The 25,677-nt window shown below is 53.3% G+C and overlaps 1 protein-coding gene across 1 annotated transcript in view; it reads left to right on the top strand.

Annotated features, from left to right (window-relative positions):
* Positions 1–25,677, top strand: part of Cntn5 (contactin 5) — a 281,993-nt gene that overhangs the window by 210,589 nt on the left and 45,727 nt on the right. Inside the window, exons 13-14 of the mRNA XM_042682983.1 lie at positions 1,686–1,861; positions 17,694–17,814. Coding sequence (XP_042538917.1) covers positions 1,686–1,861; positions 17,694–17,814 — 297 coding nt within the window. The remainder of the gene's footprint in view (positions 1–1,685; positions 1,862–17,693; positions 17,815–25,677) is intronic.

Genomic DNA, 25,677 nt, shown 5'->3' with positions numbered 1-25,677 from the left:
GCTCTGAACCACGCACAGAGTGTGTGGGGAATGTGGGGGAGGGACTCCCCCCCATGACATCAGCGGCCGTCGGGGGCTGGTCTGCTGCCCATCGGGTGTGGGACGCAGGAGCTGGCGGGAGCCGGCCGACTCCGGTCTGCAGCCTTGGACTTCACACACATTTATGTTTCAATAGAATTACTATGTTCTTCATTTTCTAGTTTGAAATTAGATGCCCAGAGTGTTTTTGTTTGGCAGCTAACAAGTGACATAAAATCTTGTATCTCAGCAGCAAAATCTCTTCAGGTCACAAAGGATATTTTTCACAACAGAGGTGTGTACCTAATTTGATTTTATTTCACCACCAGGTTCCTTACAGAAAATTGCATTAGGCTATGAAAATATTTTTGAAAATTAGGGTCAGCACTGCAGATGTATGCACTGCTGACAAGCTGTCCGCTGATGATGCCAAACCGGTCATTTTTCTCTGTCTTTGGAAATAAAAATGTACTGTAGATAGCCACAGTGGAGCTTAGAAAAAGAGCAAACGTTGAGGGGAAAGGTCAGAATTTAAAAGATCTTCACCCCGTCCCCAGGGCTCCCTCCCCCTCCTTGGAGCCCGTGGGTCTTTTGCATAATGAAACGATGCTGCCGAATACACCACCATTTTAGACAACACAAATATTAGTTTGTCGTGAGTTAGACAGAACATGCCCTAACCGTCCCTCCTCTCTGAGCTGGGAGGACGGCATGGTGCCTCCCTGTCTTCGACGAAGCCGGGACTCGGCGGGCCTGGCCGCATGGCACACGGCTCCCAGCACCTCGGGGACGCCCGGGGACGCTGGCACGCGAGCGAACGTTTTCCCAGGCCCCGCTTAGGAGGACCGTGGAGGCAAAGGGGTCTTCTCCGTGGTCAGGAGCGGTGTTTTCTCAGACGGCTGGAGTCCTGCACGGAGGAGAACTAGAAGAGCTGCCCTCCGCTCCTGGGAGCGCTGGGCCCAGTGCCTGCGGGCGCACGCAGCTCCGGCCGTGAGGAAGGCCAGCCCTGCTTCATCCCCTGCACTTCGCATGCCGCGCTCCACCCTGCACACAGCTCTACCGGTCCTTGCTGAGTTGCTCTGAACCCATCAAATGGCTTTTGAAACTATGGGTCAATATGTTTGCTTAAGAAACATTTCCATTCGGCGTTATTGTCTTTCTTACACCTCAATTAAACCAACCACAAGCAGCAGGTGCTATTTCATAAGCCGAAGGATGGCTTCTGCTCCTCTGCCTGCAGAGGGCGCCGTGGAGCCCAGGGCACAGGGAGGACTGTGCTCCTCCTCCACGGAGATGGTGGGTGAAGGAAGGTACTGCCCTTGCCTTACAGCCTCTGGGCAAGGGCCTGGCCCTGCACTTCCCCTGAGACGCACAGCACTGGTCCCAGAGCCCCTTTTGTCTACTTGAAGGGCCTCCTCCGGCGGCCAGAGCAGCCTGCACGCCTCTCATTTCCATGTGAGCTGCTGCATCAGCCGCAGCTCTAAATCAGTTGTGCTGCACCCACGGGTGAGCACAGCACCCGCCCCTCTCGAGAGGCGCCGCCTCACCCAGTCCCCGGTCAGCAGCCCAGCCCCGGAGCAGTCACGCCATGCACACCCTCCGGTGCTTGCAGCTAATCAAATGGGATTGCCGGTGGGTGGGGCTCATCCAGGTGCTCTTCCTTCCAGAGCCCACGAGGATCGAACTCACTCCCAAAAGGACGGAGTTAACCGTGGGAGAGAGCGTTGTTCTGAACTGCAAAGCGATCCACGACGCCAGCCTGGAGGTGACCTTCCACTGGACGCTCCGGGGGCAGCCCATTGACTTCGAGAAGGACGGCGGGCATTTTGAAAGCATCAGGGCTGTAAGTTTGCACACTACTTATTACTTGTTGCATAATGATTTTAGAAATGTTGACTCCCATAAGAACGTTTTGTCCATGAAAAGCTAAGGAAAATACAGGGAAAAGTCAATGCGATTAAACAATTACTGTCTTCCTACTGTGTCATGTCAAACTGAAAATAGTGATTTGAACCGTCCCCCCCAAAGAATTTGGGAATCCATCATGAGTCTGTGCTCTGCCATTTTGCTATTCTTCTCCGCAGTTCTCTGAGGTGGCCTCTGTGTCCTTTAAAGAACTGTTAGAGTAGCTAGCATCCCGTCCTTCTAAGGAGCAGTAACTGAGAGAGGACCGTTCGCTTCCCACAGCCACCAGCCAAGCCTGCAGCCCGGCCTCAGCGCCACAGGCCCTCAGACAGCCATGGACACGCACGTTTCTTGTACCATTTTACTCGTGTGTCTACATGGCAGCCAGCAAAAGACGACCCAACCCATTCCCCTGCCACAGTGCCTGCCCTGGTTCCACAGAGACACAAGAGCCCCTCCCCGTGACTAGCTGGCAATGTAAGCGCGCAGCAGAGCCAGCGAGACAGAGAGGCAAGGGAAGGGGGGGGAGGGCGTCTGGAATCTTTCCATGATGCTCGGAGAGTGAGAGCCAAAAATCCATTTGAAAATGGTGTCACTTATTAATAATGTCAGGCTTCTTCCTCAACACCTTGGGAAGCACTGGAAGTCCATAGGTCTCACGAGCCCAAACTAAACTCATTTGGGATTAGAATGTAAGATTCTTTGAAACAGCAAAAAAGCCCTGGGCCGAGAGGACTTCCAGCTGAATCCGGTCGGAGCCTGTCAGCTGCGTGACCCCACGCCCAGGCACGAATTCACCCCACAGTGAGGTACGGGGTAACCTGCCCCCGCCTCGCTGAGCCCCTTCTGCCGTACACCCCAGCAGTCTCACAGTGAAGGAGTGGAGAGGAGCTCTCGCTGCTCGTTTGCCAGTGCAACCAAAATTAAACCTTTTCATCTTAGTTTACCTTGTAATGAGCAAGAGAGACTCAGGAAGAAACAATTATCCACTGCGTTACTCACCTCATTAAATACACCCCAATGGTCTGGGCTAAATTATATGCAAAATATTTGGACTGTGGCTTTCTTTCTCTCTAATTGACCTCACTTGATCATTTTGTTTTAGAGATTTTGTAATATCATGAAGTAGAAAGATGTGGTGCAGAAATACCATCAAATATAGATTGTCTCGGTCTTTTCCATTTGGGCTGATTAGATGCATGAAGGATTTCTAAAATGACTAAAACCTGCCATAGAAATAAGCATTCTCCACAATTCTACCCGGAAAATGAATGAAGGTGATTGTAGAACTTTTGTTCTTGCCTTTTTACACATTCCTCTCAGTGCCGTCCATTTCTTAGGCGTCTCTGATCTTTTTCACAAACACCTGCTGCATCCCTGTGGGCATTGGCTGGATTCTCACCTTTGACAGTGCAGACCGGGCCTTGCCCAGGCACAGAGCCCGCTCAGCACACACAGCCACGCCGGCAAAGCTGCCTGAGGAAGCAGGCGACCTCAGCGCGCCCACTCTCCGCACAGTAAAATGCTGTCCAGAAATAAGCGCACACCCGACTCTCCCGCTACCTCCAAAGTGGCCTCCCCTTTCCCTGCTTGCTTCAAATACTGGTGGGCTTGGGCTGACTTTGGGACCCAAGATAGGTTAGGGAAGGGCAGCAGAGAGCTCACTCTATCTCCCCTGCCCTCTCCGGGAGGTGTGTCTGGCTGTGCAAGGGAGGAGGGGGAGGTGCTGTGCTTGTGAATGCCCTCTTCATGAGGACAAGAAATATGAGTCTGCAACACAGAGAAGAAGAGCAGAGCTCAGAAATCCAAGGAAGTGTAGCTGATCTGCTCTGGGCTCCGAAGGAGAAGCGTCAGGGACGGAGGAGTCCAGTCCAGTCACAAGGCCAGCGGGCCCCAGGGACACAGAGCAGAACACACCTCTGACAGCAGTGCTCCCCAGACCCCACTGTAGTGCTCCCCAGCTGACAGCAGTGCTCCCCAGCTGACAGCAGTGCTCCCCAGACCCCACTGTAGTGCTCCCCAGCTGACAGCAGTGCTTCCCAGACCCCACTGTAGTGCTCCCCAGCTGACAGCAGTGCTCCCCAGACCCCACTGTAGTGCTCCCCAGCTGACAGCAGTGCTCCCCAGCGCTAACTGCAGTGCTCCCCAGCACTGACAGCAGTGCTACCCAGCGCTGACAGCAGTGCTCCCCAGACCCCACTGTAGTGCTCCCCAGCGCTGACAGCAGTGCTCCCCAGCTGACAGCAGTGCTCCCCAGCTGACAGTAGTGCTCCCCAGCTGACAGCAGTGCTCCCCAGACCCCACTGTAGTGCTCCCCAGCTGACAGCAGTGCTCCCCAGCGCTGACAGCAGTGCTCCCCAGTGCTAACCGCAGTGCTCCCCAGCGCTAACCGCAGTGCTCCCCAGCTGACAGCAGTGCTCCCCAGCTGACAGCAGTGCTCCCCAGCGCTGACAGCAGTGCTCCCCAGCTGACAGCAGTGCTCCCCAGCGCTGACCGCAGTGCTCTAGCCTGCTGCCTGGCCGCACAGTGGCCAGCAGTGCTCCCATGGGCGGAGTGGTGAGGAGGAGCCCCAGGGCAGAGCTGCTGGGCAGGTGGGGAGGACAGGAGACGCTGTGGAGGAGGGGCGGAGGAGGGGGCCCCACAGGCCCCACGGGAGCACCGTCACGCCCACTCCTCAGTGACCCCACCAACCCTCCTCCTCTTCCTCACCCCCCTCCTCCTCCTCCTCACCCCCCTCCTCCTCCTCACCCCCCTCCTCCTCCTCCTCACCCCCCTCCTCCTCCTCCTCACCCCCCTCCTCCTCCTCACTGACCCTCCTCCTCCTCACCGACCCTCCTCCTCCTCACTGACCTTCCCTTTCTTCCTCCCCCTCCCCTTCCTCCTCCTCACTGACCCTCCTACTCACCCTCCTTCCCCTTCTTCCTCCCCCTCCCCTTCCTCCTCCTCACTGACCCTCCTCCTCCTCCTCACCCCCCTCCTCCTCCTCACCTCTTCCTCCTCCTCCTCACTGACCCTCCTCCTCCTCACCCTCCTCCTCCTCCTCACTGACCCTCACCCTCCTCCTCCTCACCCTCCTCCTCCTCCTCACTGACCCTCCTCCACACTGACCCTCCCCTTCCTCCTCCCCTCTTCCCCCTCCTCACACCGACCCTCATCCTCCACACATATACCTTCCTCCTCTTCCGACGCCCCTCCCCCTCCCCTCCTCGTCTTCCTCGTCCTCCCCTCCCCCTCCTCCTCACACCGACCCTCCTCCTCCTCTTCCAACCCCCCCTCCTCATCCTCCCCCCCTCCTCTGCGCTGACGCTCACAGGCAGATCGCTGCCCTCAGCCGGCAGCAGGAGTCTCGGCCTTGGCGGGTGTGGAGCTGACTCAGTCAGGTAATGCGTCAGGCCTTCGCGTGTGCAGACCTGGCCGGCCATTTAAGTGCGGTCCAGCCTCATCCGTGACAGCGACTTTATCCCTGTGCTGCACTTTCAGAGCGTGACAAGTGCTGTGATTACTGCGTCCTCCGGTGGGGTGTATGTGCTTGTGTGTGCAGAGCTGCGTCCTCCACTGGGGTCTGTGTGTGTGTGTGTGTGTGTGTGTGTGTGCATGCAGGTACAGAGCTGCATCATCCAGAGGGGTCTGAGTGTGTGTGTGTGTGTGTGTGTGTGTGTGTGTACACGTGGGCAGAGCTGCGTCCTCCAGAGGGGTTTTGCATGTGTGTGCAGATCTGCGTGTCTCTTGGGCTGCTGTGGGACTGTGTATTTTGCAGGAGCAGAACACAAAAACTTGTTGACAGGTAAAGACGACTTGAGTCGTGGCCCTGGCGGGAGAAATCAGATCCATAGCTTGGCTTCCGTGGGCTCAGCAGGAAATGGAAGTGCTGTACTCGTAGACACATGGGATTTTTCAGATTATTGGCTCAGGAAAGGTGGAAATGCCCTCCCTCCTGATAGAATGCCTGCGTCTGGACTGCAGAGCCCGGAGTTAAACGTGTGACCCACTCAGCTGCCCCAGACACCGAGACTCACTTACATGCATCTAGCACTCCAGCGGCTTTCTCTTTTTCCCCAGAGTTATTTTTCTATTCCATGCATATATGAGCTCAGATGAGATTTTCACAATTCTTATTCTCTCTGGACTCTTTTTAATCAAACCAAGAGATTAATTTATCTGGAATGAAGTGTTGGTGTCTTTGGAAATTGACCATGAGTACCACTATTGGTACTGTGTTTCCCAACTTTGACCATGAAGTCCTGATTTATTCATGTTTAGTAAACCAAATTCTCATCTAACTCCAGGTCACTCTTAATAACTTTTGCTTAGACCTGTTAGTCTTTCTAAAATGCATGCATAACATAAATTTCTACTAATCATCCAGTAAGTGGACATTGAAGCATAATCCGTAGATCTCGACTGAACCACCTGCATCTTCTCATTCTGACAAGGACTTCTTTTGATGAGCCAGTAAATCTTTATAAAGTTTTCTATACCATAAACCACTCAGAATGTGTCAGTGGAAAGCCAGCTGCACCGAATCTGCTTCCCAAGCAGCTGGCATTACTGTGGATAAAGGAAAATCACGGTGTAAGACTCAGGCAGTCACTACTTTATTAGATTTTGTCTCAAAGACAGGCTGGGCATGGTGGCCCAGTCCTACAGTCACTGCTGCCCTCGACGCCATCTGAAGAATCACCGGAGGGACAGGGTAGGGTGCTCGCCTGAGGATACCGAAATGAGAGATGGGTGACTGAGGGTGAGTATAGTTAGTGGTGTTGGGGAAACAGTGACTTGCTCTGCGGGCCCTGCGTCATTCTGAGGGAATGCCAGACGCTGCCGTGTGCCGAGATGTCACTGAACCTGCAGAGGAGTTGCGCAACCTCATGAAACCCTGTCAGGAGGAATGATAGGAGAGGCTTTTCCTTTGGGTTTGAGAGCTAGGAACATAGAAGGCTGTCCCGTTACTTGCAGTGCGTCCGTTTGTGCTTGGCGGTTTGAACCGCTGCTGAGGCGACCACGTCAGGGATGGCTGCAGCGGTTCTCAGTGGTCTTCAAAGGCTGGGAAACCATGATTTCCGAGACTTCTTTGAAATTCTGCCTTCGTTTCACAGTCTCTTTCTGCAGCTGTTTTGTGTTTGGTTCTAAAGGATCCTGAGTGCTAGGATGTTTGGCTTTTAGCTTCTCAGACCCCTGGCTGCTTCCAGGGGCCATTTGATCACGTGACAGTGTGTCAGTCGCACTCTGGTGGGTGGGTCTGGGTTTGATCACGTGACAGTGTCAGTCGCACTCTGGTGGGGGCGGGTCTGGGGTTGGATCACGTGACAGTGCCTGTAGCACTCCGGTGGGCGGGTCTGGGTTTGATCACATGACAGTGTCAGTCGCACTCTGGTGGGGGCGGGTCTGGGGTTGGATCACGTGACAGTGTCTGTAGCACTCCGGTGGGCGGGTCTGGGTTTGATCACGTGACAGTGTCAGTCGCACTCTGGTGGGGGCGGGTCTGGGGTTGGATCACGTGACAGTGCCTGTAGCACTCTGGTGGGTGGGTCTGGGGTTGGATCACGTGACAGTGTCAGTCGCACTCCGGTGGGTGGGTCTGGGGTTGGATCACGTGACAGTGCCTGTAGCACTCTGGTGGGTGGGTCTGGGTTTGATCACATGACAGTGTCAGTAGCACTCCGGTGGGCGGGTCTGGGGTTGGATCACGTGACAGTGTCAGTAGCACTCCAGTGGGTGGGTCTGGGGTTGGATCACGTGACAGTGTCAGTAGCACTCTGGTGGGCGGGTCTCGGGAGTTTTCCCCACAGAGAAAAGGGAACTGGACAAATGGCCATGAGCCGGCTTGGCAACGACAAGGCCAGCCGTGAGCTAGGGAAGCGGCCTGTGAGCGTCAACGCCCAACCAAAGGGCCGCGTATCAACGCTGACCCCAAACTCGCGTGAGCGCCACGCTGTCCACCGCCCACGGGGCTCTGGTGGGCTCCCGAGGGGCGGAGAGGGGATGGAGACCCCAGAAGGCCGCGTGGCATCCCCGCCCCGCCCCCGGGGGAGGAGCCAGCAGAGGAGGAGCCAACCCGGCCAGCCGTTGGCCACGCTGTCATCCCCGCCCCGCCCCCGGGGGAGGAGCCAGCGGGGGGAGGAGCCAACCCGGCCAGCCGTTGGCCACGCTGTCATCCCCGCCCCACCTCCGGGGGAGGAGCCAGCGGGGGGAGGAGCCAACCCGGCCAGCCGTTGGCCACGCTGTCATCCCCGCCCCACCTCCGGGGGAGGAGCCAGCGGGGGGAGGAGCCAACCCGGCCAGCCATTGGCTACGCTGTCATCCCCGCCCCACCCTGGCCAGCCGTTGGCCACGCCCCCGAGCACACAGGCCCACCCGCGCCGGGGCTGGGGACAGGCCGCTCCTCCCCTCACCCCGCGCGGGCCCTGGGGAGACGCCGCCCCGCAGCCGCCCCGGCCTTGAGGCCGAGGCCATGAGGTGCTGTGAACAGTCAAGAGGAGACGGCCGCGGGAACAGCTTCCCACCTCCGGCAGAAGAAGGTCCACCGAGAGCCTTAAAGGGAGGAGCGCGAGGGGGACTGGGACGGCGAGCTGGGGCCGCGGGGGCGCCTCTGCTCGGCCACCCGACGGACACCCCGCGGGGGAGGCCACGGGGCCGCGGCCGGTCTGCACGCGCGCAGACCAGGCACGCACCCCGCGGACGTAGGCACGCACACTGTGCACATAGGCACACACACTGCGGACGCAGGCACGCACACCGCGGACGCAGGCACGCACACACTTAGACGTAGGCATGCACATCGTGCGCGTAGGCACTCACACCGCGGACGCAGGCACGCACACCGTGGACGTAGGCACGCACCGCAGACTGCTGCGGGGCTCAGCCAGAGAGGAGACGCACATGGCTTTTCCAGGAGGATGACTAAACTAGAGACCGTGTGGAGCGAGAAAGGCTGAGTCCAGACGACCAACCAGCACCGTTCTGCTCATTTGTGAGCACAGAACTGCAGGGGTGGTGGTGATGAAGTCAGTGGTGCAGATGATGATGCAGACGGTTGTGGAGACCCGGATGGAGACAGTGGTGGAGCCAGTGATGGAGATGGTGGTAGGGATGCTGGCGAAGATGATGGTGGAGATGGTGATGGAAGTAACAATGGAGATGGGGGTGGGGATGGTGGTTGGTGGAGATGGTGGTGGAGATGGTGGTGGAGATGGAGGTAGAGATGGTGATGGAGATGGTGATGGTGATGGAGATGGTGATAGAGATGGTGGTGGAGATGGAGGTAGAGATGGTGATGGTGATGGAGGTAGAGATGGTGATGGTGATGGTGGTGGAGATGGTGGTGGAGATGGAGGTAGAGATGGTGATGGAGATGGTGATGGTGATGGAGATGGTGATGGAGATGGTGATGGAGATGGTGGTGGAGACGGTGGTGGTGATGGAGATGGTGATAGAGATGGTGGTGGAGATGGAGGTAGAGATGGTGATGGTGATGGAGATGGTGATGGAGATGGTGGTGGAGATGGTGGTGGAGATGGTGGTGGAGATGGTGGTGGAGATGGAGGTAGAGATGGTGATGGTGATGGAGATGGTGATGGTGATGGAGATGGTGATGGTGGTGGAGACGGTGGTGGAGACGGTGGTGGAGGTGGTGGTAGAGACGGTGATGGAGATGGTGATGGAGATGGTGGTGGAGACGGTGGTATAGATGGTGGTGGAGATGGTGGTGGAGACGGTGATGGAGATGGTGGTGGAGATAGTGATAGAGATGGTGGTGGAGACGGTGATGGAGATGGTGATGGAGATGGTGGTGGAGATGGTGTTGGAGACGGTGATGGAGACGGTGGTGGAGACGGTGGTGGAGACGGTGGTGGAGACGGTGATGGAGACGGTGATGGAGATGGTGGTGGAGATGGTGGTGGAGATGGTGGTGGAGACGATGACGGAGACGATGACGGAGATGGTGGTGGAGATGGTGGTGGAGATGGTGGTGGAGATGGTGGTGGAGATGGTGGTGGAGACGATGACGGAGATGGTGGTGGAGATGGTGGTGGAGATGGTGATGGAGATGGTGGTGGAGATGGTGACGGAGACGGTGACGGAGATGGTGGTGGAGATGGTGGTGGAGATGGTGATGGAGATGGTGGTGGAGATGGTGATGGAGATGGTGGTGGAGACGGTGACGGAGACGGAGACGGTGACGGAGATGGTGGTAGAGATGGTGATGGTGATGGAGGTAGAGATGGTGATGGTGATGGAGATGGTGATAGAGATGGTGATGGTGATGGAGATGGTGATGGAGATGGTGATGGTGATGGAGACGGTGGTGGAGACGGTGGTGGAGATGGTGGTAGAGACGGTGATGGTGGTGGAGACGGTGATGGTGGTGGAGACGGTGGTATAGATGGTGGTGGAGATGGTGGTGGAGACGGTGATGGAGATGGTGGTGGAGATGGTGTTGGAGACAGTGATGGAGATGGTGGTGGAGACGGTGGTGGAGACGGTGGTGGAGTTGGTGATGGAGATGGTGATGGAGATGGTGGTAGAGACGGTGACGGAGACGGTGACGGAGATGGTGGTGGAGATGGTGGTGGAGATGGTGATGGAGATGGTGGTAGAGATCGTGATGGAGACGGTGGTAGAGATAGTGATGGAGATGGAGATGGTGATGGAGACGGTGATGGGCATGGATGTGAAAGGACTGTCCAGCAGGGAGCCATCAGGAGAGGGAACGCAGGGGATGCTGGGAAGTGAGAGGATCAAGGAATCAGGTGTTACATATTTGTACGTGAAGACGGTGTTACAAACCCCCAGTGCTGGTGGAGATACAAGAAAAGAGACATTACAGCGGCAATGTAATTAATAACTACTCTAGATTGCAGTCATTTTCTCCTTTCCACTGCATTCTGCTTCTGGAGTCATGCATCTATATGGATTATTGTGCAGCTGTGATAACAGACCACACAGGACTTGCACACATTGCACACTGGCTATGACTGCATTCTTAAAGCTTAAACTTTGAGAATTAAACTGTTTTTTTCAGAACAGTTCAAATAGATGATCAGAAGGTAAGAGCAGAGGTGGGGAATGTATAGTAAGGCATTGAGACGTGGGTTAAACTGCGTGGACTCAGACGTGGCCTTTGCCCTGGGAGCGCCGCAGCAGCACGTGGCTTCCACAAGCCGCTTTCAGCAGGCGACACGTGAGTTCCACCATAGTTGGTGCACACAAAACGAAGGAGGCTGCAGCCCCCACCACAGCCAGTTCACATGCAGGCGGTAGACAGGCTGCATACAACACCTCCGTGAAGATAAGGTGACCAACTGTGACATTTCTAGGTGTCAACACATTGTAGAATGTGTTTGATTAAGACAAAAATAGAGAGTGCGTTTTTGTGGTGTTGTTTTTGTTTTTTGTTTTTTGCTGGTCCTGGGCCTTTTTGCTCAAGGCTAGTGCTCTACCACTTGAGCCACAGCTCCATTTCTGGTGTTTTTGTTTGTTTAATTGGAATAAGAATCTCATGGACTTTCCTGCCTAGGCTAGCATTGAACCACAGCCCTCACATCTCAGCCTCTTGAGTAGCTAGGATTCCAGGCGTGAGCCACCAGCACCTAGAAAAATTCACCCTTTTTAAGAAATAGGTTCAAAATTCTCCATGGTATGATGATAACCTACTTAACAACCTTCCTATGGAGGTGTATTTCTTCCATGTATGGAGAGACTTAAGGTCAGTGCTATATTCTTGCACGTCAACAATCTTTCTATGGGGCAGATTCCCAGAAGTAGATCATGAGGCTAAAGATCAAGTTAATTTTTAGATTTTTTAATAAAGGCAGAGTCATAGACTAACTTAACAGAATAGGTTGGGAGCAAACCCTCCTATCTGCAGCCAACCGGGAATAAGGACTCATGAGCACCGATTGCCAGGACGCAACTGTAAATAAAAGCCCTGCATACCAAGAGCCATTTGTTAATATAGAGGAGAGGGCTCTTGAATCTTTCACCATAAAGAAGTGATACATGAGCAAGGTGCTTGTGGCTCATGCCTGTAGTCCCAGTGACTCAGGAGGCTGAGAGTTGGAAATCATTTCAATGCTAGCCTTCACAGGAAAGTCCTTGAAACTCAGTTGGCCAAAGAACTTGTAAAACTCCAGGCTAGTGGCATGGCTCAAAATGTAAAACATCTGCCAAGCCAGCATGCGACCATGAGTTCTAATCCCAGGACTAGAAGACAAAACAGAAGTGATAAGTGTTTGAAGAGATTGATATATTGATATATTTCACCATTTCAACTGATTTGATAAATACACACAAATGTACATCAACACATACGCATGTTTTGAAACATGACAGGGCACCATATTGATCTATTATCACTATCATTTTTGTGGTTTTATGCATTAAAGATACCCTTTAAAACTGAGCTTCCTATAGCAAGGTGTCTTGATTCGTTTTGAAAATATCAGTTGAATTTGACTCCTTGACCTTGAACTTTTCAAAGTCGGCTTTTGAGTGACACATTTATCTAATTCTACCTTTTCTCTTCACTGAACTTTTCTTTCCATATTCGACTCTGGTTGGAAAGTGGCTGCCATGGTTTGCGTTGTCTGTCCTGACATTGACGGGCTGTGAGCTCCTCCACTCAGTATTTTTGAAGCTGATTAGAATCTTCCTGCCTGGGAAAGACATGACAAAACAGAGACTACAACCCCAGATTCCTTCTTCTGTAATGAGATACTGTTAATTCAGGAACTTTCTTCTTTTAAGCATGAGTAACTTTCTAAGTAGGGCAAAAGAATTCTCAGTATCAGACATGAAGCCATGAATGGAGATGATGCCGCTAGCCTAAAGATTCTGGTCATTGAAATACTCACTATGGTCACCTCAGAAGTTGTGAATATCTCACAACCCTAAATTTAAAAATAAATTGCGAGAACATTTAACCTGCTCGCAGACAAGGCCCGGCTCCTGGCCCTGGTTTCTACACAGCTGCACACACCGGGCCCACAGGCGACGGGTATTGATCCCTGCACGCTCAAATCATTTTCCTGCTGCCATTCCTGCACTATTTTAACACAGCCCATCACGCACAGCTAGCTGTTCAGCTCTCACGGGGGTCACACAGCACGCTGCTCTCTGCTCTCTGGTCATGTGGGACAAACGGACTTGTCTCTGTGACACTGTGGTCCACCGAGACCCCAGGGGCAGCCACAGACGCCTGTGGCAGGTTTCAAAGTGTCACTTCCTGTCTGGACAAGAGACACAGGCTAGGGAACGCCTGGTGGGTGCGTGCGCGTGTGTGTGCGCACGCGCGTGTGTGTGCGCACGCGCGTGTGGGGAAAACTTGCAAGCGCAGCGATTGCTTCTGTGCCGTGGCTGTTCTAGAGCTTTCCTGATGGTGGAGCTGTGACTAGCTCTGTCACTATAGATCCCAGGCTGAGGCGGAAGTGAAGCAGAGCCTCTCCGGCTGGTCCTCTCCCCATCTGCCTCCAGCACAGACCTACTGAGGAGGGGGCTTCGTGTGCTGGGGTTCGCAGCGGCCCTGCCAGCGCCGTGTCCCGGAGCAGCTGTGGGCCGGGCACTGCTCAGATACGATTGCGGGAGTGTGAGGCCCCGAGGCACCATCTGCCCCAAACAAGTGCCACCTTGAAACCGCTGCAGAATTCCTCACAGGCCAACACTGCGCGCACCGCTGCCCGCCTGGACCCCCGCAGCAGACTCCACCGCCACCCCCTCCTCCCCGGAGGAGCCGGCCAGCCCGGCGGCTCCCAAGCCCTCCGCCTCTCACCACCCACGGGAGAGGACAGCGCCCAACACAGTGAGGGACACACAGGCGCTATTTGAAGAGACCGCACACACAGACTGACATGGAGAATACACACACACACACACACACACACACACACAGACTGACATGGAGGATCCACACACACACACACACACACACACACACTGACATGGAGGATCCACACACACACACACACACACACACACACACTGACATGGAGGATCCACACACACACACACACACACACACAGACTGACATGGAGGATCCACACACACACACACACACACACACACTGACATGGAGGATCCACACACACACACACACACACACACAGACTGACATGGAGGATCCACACACACACACACACACGCACACACACAGACTGACATGGAGGATCCACACACACACACACACACACACACACACACTGACATGGAGGATCCACACACACACGCACACACACACACACGCACGCACTGACATGGAGGATCCACACACACACACACACGCACGCACGCACTGACATGGAGGATACACACACACGCACTGACATGGAGGATACACACACACGCACTGACATGGAGGATACACACACACACACACACACTGACATGGAGGATACACACACACACACACACACTGACATGGAGGATACACACACACACACACACACACACGCTGACATGGAGGATCCACACACACACACACACACACACGCACACACACACACACACACACGCTGACATGGAGGATCCACACACACACAGTGACATTGGGAGAGGCCCAGACATTTGGAATCAATCTGAGACCCAGAAGAAATTATCACTTTGAAGATTTGCACACAAATGATCTTAAGAGCTTTCTTTGTAATAGTTCAAATGTGAGTGGATAAACAGACCTGTCTGTAAGCAATAATGATAATAAAGGAATAAAACAGGCTGGGAAGGTGGCTCAGTGGTAGAGTGCTTGCCTTGCATGCATGAGGCCCTGGGTTCGATTCCTCAGCACCACATAAGCAGAAAGAAAAAAGCCGGAAGTGGCGCTGTGGCTCAAGTGGTAGAGCGCTAGCCTTGAGCTGAAGAGCTGGGGGACAGCGCCCAGGCCCAGAGTTCAAGCCCCACGACAGGACCAAAAATAAATAAAAAATAAAGGAATAAAGCAAGAGACTCACTGCTCATCCTCTTAGAACTGAGGAAGACACGGCTTTGCTTGTCATCACCACACGTGGAGAAAGACTTCCAGTGACGCGTCAGGGGAGTGTGGCTGACACAGTGTGTGTCAAGGCTCGCCCATCCTCCGCAGGCATCTGGGTTGTGAGTGACCGCAGGGACCCCCGCGTGGACGGGCGGTCAGCACGGCGTGGACACAGCCACGGAACATGCCTCACGCCCAGCAAAGCTGCCGTTAGAAATCCGAAGGCTCTGGGTCCTCCACGCGGGCGGCCCTGGTTCACAGAACCTTTCTGAAAGATGAGACGTGAACAAAGAATCAGCACAGTGTCCACAGAGACGAACCGCGTGAGGAAAGAAGCAGAACACACTTCCCAACACAGAAACAGCCGGGGCCAGGCGCAACTAGCAAGTTAGGCCACCTTGCAGTCCACACACGGTGCACGCACGTGTGCAAGGAAGTGAATGAGCCCCGTGTCAAAGACGGCTCGAAGTAGACGCGGGAAAAGGAGGGGGCGAGGGGCTGCGGCTGCTGAACCACGCTGGGGAACCACGCACGCATGCTCGTGCAGGACGGCCAAGTCCATGAGGCCCACGGAGAGAAGACAGCTTTCCCCACGCAGCCTCGGTCCTGTGAGCCAGGGGAGACTGAGCCACTGCGCCCCGCGCCACCGCCGCCCCACCTACCTCCGCCCTCCCCCCTCCGCCCCGCCCCCCCTCCACTCCACCCCCTCCATCTCCTCTGCACCCCACACGGCCACACCCCACGCCCCCTCCACACCCGGGCAGTGTGAAGAAGCAGCTCCGTACAGCCGCCCCCCGCGTCCCTGCCAGCTAGCCGGGTGCTGTGCACGCAGACAGGGCAGACATAGTCAGCACCAAGCTGTGTAAGCAATGCAAGAAACATGACTGCAACACTCATGGTAGTCACGTAAGACCGACCAACAGAAAAGGGAGCCGAGAGCATTGTCCAAACGCAAGGGCCACACGCGGTGTGCTCGTGGCTTTCCAGGCCCGTTTCAACTCAGCGGCAGATGACCCGTGAGTGGTATTGCTTGTCTTAGAATGACATTGTACGCCCTTTCTTTTTTGGCAGGGTGGTGTTTTGTGTTTGTTTTTGTTTTAAAACTCAGGACCTTGCACCTGCCTGGCGGTGCTCTATCACTCGAACCGCGTCTCCAGCCCCTGGCTCTGCCCATCTCGGAGGCCAGGCCTCACTTTATGCCTAGATCGGCCAGGACTAGGACTCTTGCTCCTGTGGCTGGGTGGTCAGAATGCCTCCTGGGCTGTGCTAACCGTGAGCCTTGGCCTCGCAGCATCCTGAGAAGGTGGCGTTCCATGGGCCGGGCTCATCCTTGTTTTCAGTGCCCAGTCTTCCTTTTCATCAAGCCAGTAGACAGACCGTGACTCCAGACTTGTCATCTGTCACATCAAATCCTCTTTCGTACATCTTGTCATCCTAAGTTTATTAAGGAGTCAAAATGTGTGTCCTCTTTCATCTGTGTCATCAGCAAAACTGTTATTTCCAGTCATCAAAACACATCATTAGAGAATGTGTTGAATGTCAGCTGTCAGTACCCATATTGAGTGTTGAGTGCATTATTGGACGCATTTAATATTTTATCAGAAAAGACATAAATGCTGTTGTCAAATAAAATTGTGTGGGCTGGGAAGGTGGCTCAGTGGTAGAGCACTTGCCTTGCATGCCTGAGGCCCTGGGTTCAATTCCTCAGCACCACATAAGCAAAAAGAAAAAAGCCAGAAGTGGCGCTGTGGCTCAAGTGGTAGAGCGCTAGCCTTGAGCTGAAGAGCTGAGGGACAGCGTCCAGGCCCAGAGTTCAGGCCCCACGACCGGACCCAAAAACAAAAAAAAATAGCATGTGTATTTACTAGTGGTAATTAATATTTCTACCTCAGATACTATATCCACTTATTTATGTATGTAAATTAAGATAAACTATTTTCTAAAAACAATATCAAGCCCTACATCATCATTAATTTAAATCTTCTGTGAAAGTTTAAAAGAAAACTGTTGAAATATATATATATACATCTGTACATAAAGTGTGTAATTTCTTATCATAGTAGGGTAATCTAAATCTGTTCTCTGAAGGGTTGTCCTGCTCCCTGAGTGGACGTGCCTAGAGGAGCCTCCCTGGATGTAGAGATCTCTAACTACAGTTGTTATTCTTCAGCTAATTGCCCAGCTCCCAAGAAGAAGCAGTACTTTGAGCCTGCTTTGTGTTCGGTGGCTTGTTGACGAGATGTAGGCTGGCCTGCTTTCTGACCCTGGAGGTTGCAGGAGGAATGAGTCTGTGCTGAATAAAGACAGACTGTGTGGACCAACCGTCTGTCACCTAAGCTCTGTCTGTCTGCATCCCACCGGTCCTTAGAAAAGGCACCATTCAGTAAAGCCACATCCGTGACCTTTACACAGCCACCTTCTCAATTAATTTCCCGCAAGTCAGCACCATTTTCTCACCACTGAAGTAGGCCTGTCTCTGAAGAATAAAGCAATCATTTTCCCTACTGATATTTCCTATCTTGTGAAGGATATGATCTGTTTGTATATATCCTAATAACTCTTAAATGTCCTGGATACTAAATCTTGATATGCAGTACTCAGTGCTTAAAGACTTCATTGGGAATTGTTTAAAGACCATAGCTTCCATGTATTCTTTAAGATGGGGAATGTTTGACTTCGGAATTGTTGTCATATACATTGTAAAGCCAAAGATGGGCCTTTTGACTGAACATCAAAGTCCCCCTCCCCAAACCACCTGAACCCAGACAGTTTGCAGCGTTTTAAACTGGTGCTTCATCCCTCTTTCAGCAAGCATCCTCTGCAGATTTAATGATCAGAAACATCCTGCTGGTGCATGCTGGGAGATATGGCTGCAGAGTGCAGACCACAGCAGACAGTGTGTCAGATGAGGCAGAGCTCCTTGTTAGGGGTGAGTATGCTCCGAGTGCAGTAGAGACACGGCCACGCGAGTGGCCTTCGAGGGACTGAGATGCATGGCCTTGAGGCGCTGTGATGATGTGTGTCATTTGTGCTCAACCTTTTGCCTTTGAAAGCTTACATGGGAAACTCTTCCCTAGTCACAAACAAGGCCTGCAGGCACAACATCCGTGTCCAGAGCACTTTTCTGTAATGGTGGTGGCCACGTGTCATGCCAACATAATGGCAAACAAATTCTGGACAGTAAGACAGAGACACTTGGCATACAGACAGAAAATTTGCCGGTGTGGATGTGGCTTTCAAATGCAAAACTGGTAGAGCCCTCGGACAGTCTTGTCTTTTCCTCCACTAACTTGTAAGTCTAGCTTCCCAAACCAGGAAAACTGCATGTGTGAGAGAGCGACACTTGCGATGGTTAAGTGACAAGTCTGAAAATGCCGGCACACAGCCTCTCCACAGCAGCAGTAGTTACATGTTTCCTCATTATGAGCTGGACAGCCAGATTCTGGGCCCTGTGACGCTGTGTTTATTTCAGTTAAGCAAATGGGTAGAGTAAGAAATGCAGCCCTAGCATGCACTTTCCCGCCCCTTTCCCTTATCTTTCCTCCGCTTCTTTACTTCCTTGTCTTTCCCTCCCCTTTCCCTTTTAGATTTTCATTACAGTATAATATACCTGCAGTCATTTTCTAAAATCATGAACGTGTATGTGCACAACTCCACATAGGTGACAGGAGCCCTCTGCATTCCAGAAGACAATACGGCCAGACATAGCCAGCCTGCCTCTCCTCCCTGATCTGTCTTGAATGACACAAATGCATGCGAACACCCCTGCACAGTGTCTACAAGTTAAAATGTTACATCTACAATAAGAGATTACATTTTAGATTACTGCTTCTCTCAACCACCTGATGAATTCTAGTTTTATGTTTAACAATTCGTTGTTGTAAAGGTCATCCAAGTGAGCATAGAGCGAGCATGGCCAACTCTTTAATTCCTACGTCACCAAATGCGTGTTCATCTTTGTGCATCCGTCATGGGTTCATCTAAAACGAGGGTCTGAGTGAGTGGCGGCTTCCTCAGTTGTTTTGGGTTTTTAGGTTTTTGTCTCCATTCCAAGGTTATTTGCTCTTTTCTTTGGTTTTACACCAAGGCTGTAAAGCTCCAGCTTCTTAGGGGTGAGTCTTCCACCACAGCAGTTCACGCCCTAGCCACACCCCTGGCCACGCCCCTTAGTGCCTTCTGAGCAGGTGTGGGCCTTGTACCCCTGTACCCCCCCCCTCCCCAACGAGGTCCCACTTACACTGTTCTCTTGCCATAGTCTGCCTTTGCTTATGAATGTGTGTTGTGTGCGCTTGCCTGGTAATTTAGAATGATGTTCCCAAAATTGGAGCCTTCCAAATGAATACAATTCAGACACTGATAACAAGAAGCCAGGTATTTCCACAGGCCTGCAAGGGGCAAATGTAAGTGGCAAACTAACATCCTGCTTTGTAAGGAAAATTAAACCCGGCAGGATTTAGAACATAATTCAGGTTCTGCTTTTTCATGTTCTGCTCTTTTAGCCTTTGGCTTTATGCCTAGGAGATGATAAAATGCATAAATCTTGGAATTACACCCAAAAGCAATTTCAAACAGGTTGCTGTGGTCTGAATATTCATGGAGCATTCAGCTCAAGCTTTCCTGTGAAGTGAGCTTGATCCAGTCCAATTTTCGATTATGTACTTGCATTGCATTTCTAAAATTAGGAAAAAGAGCTTTGCTTTGCCTGCCTGGCGAAAGGCTTAGTCAGACTTTAAAACTAAACTAAGTTTTAGCTGCGGTTCTTCTTATTGTTATTATTAAAGTCGGCAGCTCCTGGTAATTGAAGGAACTTGCAAATTGCTCTTTTGAACGTTGAATTATAAAATAAAACCCCAAATAGTTCCACTCCGGCATCCTCTTCTCCCTCCTCCCTGTTCATTGGTTTATGAACTCAGGACATTGTTCTAGCATAGGCCATAAAACCAACACTGAACAAACTAAATTGAGTTTTTTCTGCGTCTGCTACCACAATTGCAGCAGGATTCTGGGATGAGTTACTCGGTGTATGCCACAGACCCGGGGGACTGCAGGAAGGCCCTCCATTGTGTGCAGAAGCCCACTGCCGGCCGGCCCGAGCCGTGTGCATGGCTCACCGATCATACCTGGCACGCACTTGGGCGTGAGGAGTGTGTCCCTGCGGTTCTAGTTCCGTGTCCATCCATTCCAGACAGAGAGGCTCTTGTCTTCACTGGCTGTGGCAGGCTGTGAGGCTCCTCCCTGCAGCTTCATCTTTGACGCCTGGAGGCAGCACACTGACCCCGAGGTCAAGCGTGTGACCATGGCCCCAGCACGGCCAGAGGAGGATTCGCACTCGGACCTGGTGCTCGCTGCGTTCCAGGCTAGTCCGCACTGCTGGGCATCCATGTTCCTGCGTCCTCTTACTCTTCCACTGTCAGCATGACCCAAAAATGGAACGTTCCAGAAATAATGCAAGCACAAAATCACTCTTGCAAATTGAATACTCAGTGAGCCAGTGCATCCTATCATCATGCAGAATCTAGAGAACCTTGGTGGGGTAAGGAATGTCCCCCAAAAAACTCATTTTGCTGCACACAAAAGGAAATCAAAGCTAGACGATGCATGCGCACTCTTGCGGCAGCAGGCAGTGTCAGCCGGCCTGGGTGTGGCGCTGCATTTAAAGATGGGCAGAGCGGACCCTGTTCTCCGAAGAGGGAAACCGTTGCCTCAGACTGCTGAGATGACCTCGCCGGAACCCAGCCACATGGTCAGCCAGCCACGCGTAAGCGGTGCCAGGAAAAGGAGTGTTTGCTTTTGTCCTTCTACTTTATCTTAGAGAAATCAAGGTAAGAAGTGTGCTTCCCAGAGCAAACACAGGTGGAAAACTCCAGTTTGAAGAATAAAATGTACTTAGTCACAGATGACAGCAGGGCTGGGGTTTGCGCTCCCACCGCCTCTGGCTGGAGACCGAGTGCATTCCTGGCGTTTGTTCCATCCCTCGGGTTCACACTGTGATCCTTAGTCAAAATCCCCCACCCCGGGCTTCGGTGCTGGCTTCTCGCTGATATGAATCACATTAAGTATGAAATACCTTTCTTATCTTTCCCGAGCCATGCAGTCACTGGAGGACAGAACTAGGCCCATTTAAAGTGTGTTCATACTTTGCTGCTCCTCCATCCGGTCACACGCCCGTGCAGCACCTGCTTCAGAAGGAAGGAAGGGCTGCTGCCTCTGGGCTCGAGGGCCGCCCCACCCCCAGTTCACAGGCGCCAGTGCGGCGAGAAATGCAGAGATGCCTTGGCATCTTTGGTCTTGTGGGGAAATGATAGGAGCAGAGTGACGGGTTCGGATCCACAGTCTGAAAGTCCAGTGTCCAGTGCAAGTGCACTTTGTTCATTGCTGAGAAGTTCAGGAGAGGCCCACAGAGCCTTCTCCCGAGCACAGGCCCTGGGGCTCCAGGCCTGCACGGAGGTTCAGGCCGCACAGGTGCAGAGCCAGTCTCCACCACTACTAACTCCTACATTCGATTAGAGAAGCAGAAGGACTCTGCAGAGGGAGGAGATGGTTACGTGAAGCAGCTACTGTTTTCTCATCAGAGGGTTCACCAGCTTTCTCTCCCCAAGAAAATCTACTGTAGCCACGAGTCATGCTTCCAAATACTTTGCTTATTGTGTTAGATCAATCATTGTTTATACTACTATTTCAACCCCAAACTTGCATATCGTCATCAGGTAGATGAGCTGGAAGGGGCTCACACAACAGAGTGCCGGCCTGGTGGTCACGACCACAAGACTGAGAAATAGAATGGCAGACAGTAGATGATACCACCGAACGAGGCAACTCAATTCCAAGAAACATCAAAGAGACTACCTTTTAGCTTGTTGTGAAATACATTTGTGTTTCTCAGATAAGATAATTGAACATGATCTAAAGACACCAATTGCTACTGGAATAGAAGCCAATTTGGTTAACTCCCAGCCCTCCCCAAAGATGTGTGTCCAGCGAGTCTAACACGCAAGGGGAAACAATTGAGAATGTGCTGCTTTTCCCTCCTGGAAAGATGCAGGTGCCATCACGTTCCCAGCTCGGTGAGAGCAGCCTATTTTCAATTCATTATTGATTAATTGAGAACCGAGCAGCATTCATGGGCGTGTCCTGCCTCTGTGCTTTACTCGTTACCGCCAGCTGCTGTGGTCGGGATAGGTTTTAAATTCATCAGAGGGTTCATCTTTAGCACCTGGCTGCTGGTGAGGGTCTTCTTGCTTTAAAAATGCACAAGTATTTACCCAAGTATGCTTGGAAGACAGAATTTGCATAAATTTTCTTTCCCGGCATTGATCTAATATTCGGAGAGTCCCTTGTCCTTGGAGAAGACACAGACCTTCAGAGTTTAGAATAATGGCCGGGGGCCACGAGAGCCTTTAGGACTGGATGAAAAGCTAGTAATCATGAAAGCAGAGCCGGTCTGCCACTAGATTGGCGTTCAGAGACCATAGGACAATGACGAGTATTTTCAATGTCAATTATAATCTAAGTTATTGTCAGTACAAAATAGATTTGAAAATAAATCATGTTTTGGAGAAAAATATGAATTATTCAATTGTGATTGCTCTTCATATTAAAAAAACTTCAAAAGAGATGTCTCTTTAAAGCAATCTGGAGTCATGGACGTAACATCTTGCGGGAATGTCCTACACCGAGGTGAACTCTGGCCTCTGGTGGTTCAGGTGGCTTCTGCCATCCCTGAGCTTCCGGTCCTACCTCTGCCAACCACTCCCACATTCGTTAAATTTCCTGTCGACATCAGACAACAGTCTAGGGTTTTTTAATCTTACACTCTGCTTACTAATGGACAGGTAACTTTCTTGTCAATCAACTGGCTTTTCTACCATCCCACAGAAGTGGCCTGAGTGTCGAGATGATTTACAGTCACGTGCAAGTGTGTTTGTGCTTAACAGCAAGTTTTTAAAGAATGAACAAAAGAAGTATCATCATCTACAAACAACCAAAGACTGAATGTTTTGCCTTTAATTATCCCATCAAATGCTGTGCACCTGCTGCAGTGAAGTTTGCCTTTAGATGCTGATATTTCTGTTAACCCTCTGCGCCACGGCTGTGGCCAGGTGGGCAATGGGTGGTTGGCTGAGCTCCCCCCGCAAGGAAGGGCGGCGAGCGAGGAGAAGTCGTGGGAAATCTGATGTGGAAGAGGAAGAGGGACTTAGAAAGGAATTTGTCTACCACCTGCCTGAGAAGGAAGTACACAGAGGAAGATGGAGCCAATCAAGCTGTGAGAAGAAATAGAGCAGAACCCATGGAAGACGGGACTGGCCAGCGTGTCAGAGCAAGTGAACAGCCGACAGACGCACACCAGGAAGTGGCTGTCGGAGGACAGGCAACCAAGCGACAGCGGGCAGGAAGAGCAGGAAGAAGCAGCCTTGGGTGCACGTGCGCACGTGTGGTGTGAAGGCATGTGTGTGCACGCTGGAGCGTGCGGCGAGTGTCACACGTGAGCGTGTGGAATGTGTGCATGGGGTGGATGTGTGGGAAAGCCGGTGCAGAGCCTGAGGGATGGGAGGAGGGCAGGAGACGCGCGGCTCGGGGCGAGTCCGCTGGGCAGGCCTCCGTCTGCCTCTCGCCCTTCCAGCCTCTGGAATACGCACAGGTGGAGCCGCACGAGCACGAGCTGAGAACGGTGCACTCGCCCTGGCCACGGAGGAGCTGCTCCCCCCCCCACACACACACACGAGGCGCGCATGGGCAGGGGCTTCCGCTCACCGGCTTTGTGTAACTGTGAAGGATTCCACGACAGTCACCGAGCTCCTCTGACGCGTCTGGTGTGTGATCAGGTCCCGGCGTGAGTTACTTCACATCCTCCACTAGCTCAGCTCAGCCATGTGAGAGGGGTGCCAAGGTAGCTCCAGAGGCCAGGCAGTGAGCAAAGGCGCAGAGAGCTCTGGGACTTTGGGAACGTCTCCTCTCCAACGGGAGGAGGCGGAGTCCGGCAGGAGGCAGCGTCTGTCTTCCTGGCCTGCCGCCGGCCGCTGCGGGGGTGTCCCGGCCTGGCAGCCGCCGGTCCCCACTGTTGGTTCCTCTCCGTGGAAGGCGGGGAGGGGGACGGGGTGGGGCAGGAGGAGAAGGGCACTGAGCTTTGCTTGCTGGTGCGGAGGAGGGCGCTGGCCCGGCCTGGAAGGCCACGAGGCCTTTGCCACGCAGGGAGAGAAGGAAGGAGGGACTCCAATTACTGGCCCTCGGGCTGCCCTCCCGGACGGCCCTCACGCTCCAGCCCTGTAAAGATCCTACGTGCGCCCGCGGCCCAGAGGCGCCGTCAGCCACCTGCCCGCCCCGTCCCCCCGCCGGCCGCACACCCACTGACCGCACAGGAAACCCAGTCCGCCCGGCCACGCCTCGTCACTGTCCGAGATGCGATGCAAAGCCCAAGGGTGGTGTCTGCACGTCCCACGTCCCCGGGCTCCGAGCGCCGTGCCGAGGCCGGGCAGGCAGGAACTGCAGGCAGGGGACGGGAGAAAGCCTCTCTGCGCTCACGCTAAGCCTCCCGTCCCCACAGCCCCCGCTTCGCCGAGGCCAGACCTCCTCCACTGTGCTTTCACTCTGCCATTTCTCTGCTGTGCTACGCCAAGGTAAATGCACAGCACAGAACAAAACGGCCGCCGATGCCCCTGCGGCGGCCTCGCCCGCACAGCAGCTCCTGAGCAGACAGTGAAGACTCCCGTCTCTCTGGTCACTCGTGGTGGGAGCAGTCCAGAAAAGCCCAGTTCGTGCAGGCCGCACAGGGTCTGTGCAGGCAGGACGTAGCCCGGCGGGCCGCCTCACCTAGGCCCTGGCCTTGTCTTGGCTCTGGTGCATGCTTCCTGTGGCACCCCACCCTGGGCAGGGGCCCGGGGGGCCTGGAATGCGCCCTCCGTGCTTGGCAGCTTCCTGCGGGCATCTGATTACTGTCACCAAGAGCCCCGGCTGCCAGGGAAGTTCTGCTGAACATCAGCCTCGCGGCAGATCCAAGAAGACAAGGGAGACTCGGTAAGTTCACTTACGTCTCTATTCTGAGAATCCTGTTTTGTGTTAGCCCTTGGCCCAGAGAGTGAATCCTTAACCTTTTTCTTGATTTTGTGTATCATCAAACACGGTGTGGTCTGGTTGCCGCGTGTTCAGTGAGATGCACGCAGCCGAGCAGAGAGGACCGGAGCGAGCTGGAGCAAACTGGAGCTGACTTTTCCAGCTCTGCACGCTCCCAAGCACCTGGCGAGGGCCTGGTCTGCGTTTCACCAAGTACCTTCAATCTGGAATTACAAAGGCAATTAGCTCTCTAATGAGACAGAGCAAGCGAGGCGAAAGCAGGAGGGAAAGCCCGACACCAGATGATGTGTGGAAATACCAACAAAGACGCTCCTCCCAGGGGAAGTCCTTCCTTTGAGACCACAATGGTAGACATCGCCGCTTAGTATGTGTGGGGAAAACCTTATGGGAAAGACCAGCAATCATTAGACACGGTCCCACGCCCGCTATGAGGAGATCAGGGGATTTTAGCTTTAAAAACCAGTAGGCAGCCAGGGGCCCAGAACTGGTGACAGAAGGAAAGCAGCAACTGTCAGACTCAGCACGGTTTGTTAAAACATGAATTCTCTGTGTGCGATCGAAGATGGGAATCGGGGCAAAGGTGACAGGCCGGCCGGTTTCCCGGGTGATGAACTGACGGAAATCAGAGGAGAGAGGACCGCCAGTGTGGAGTGTGGGAAAGCCAGGGCACAGGGCAACCTCAGCCACAAGCCTCTCAGAGCTGGGGCTCTAGCTCCTTCTCTAT

Source organism: Dipodomys spectabilis, unplaced genomic scaffold, assembly GCF_019054845.1.
Source record: "Dipodomys spectabilis isolate Male_0828 unplaced genomic scaffold, ASM1905484v1 ptg000076l, whole genome shotgun sequence".
Classification (NCBI taxonomy): Eukaryota; Metazoa; Chordata; class Mammalia; order Rodentia; family Heteromyidae; genus Dipodomys; species Dipodomys spectabilis.
Note: the sequence above shows the minus strand (reverse complement) of the source record. Positions and strands in the feature narration are given on the sequence as shown.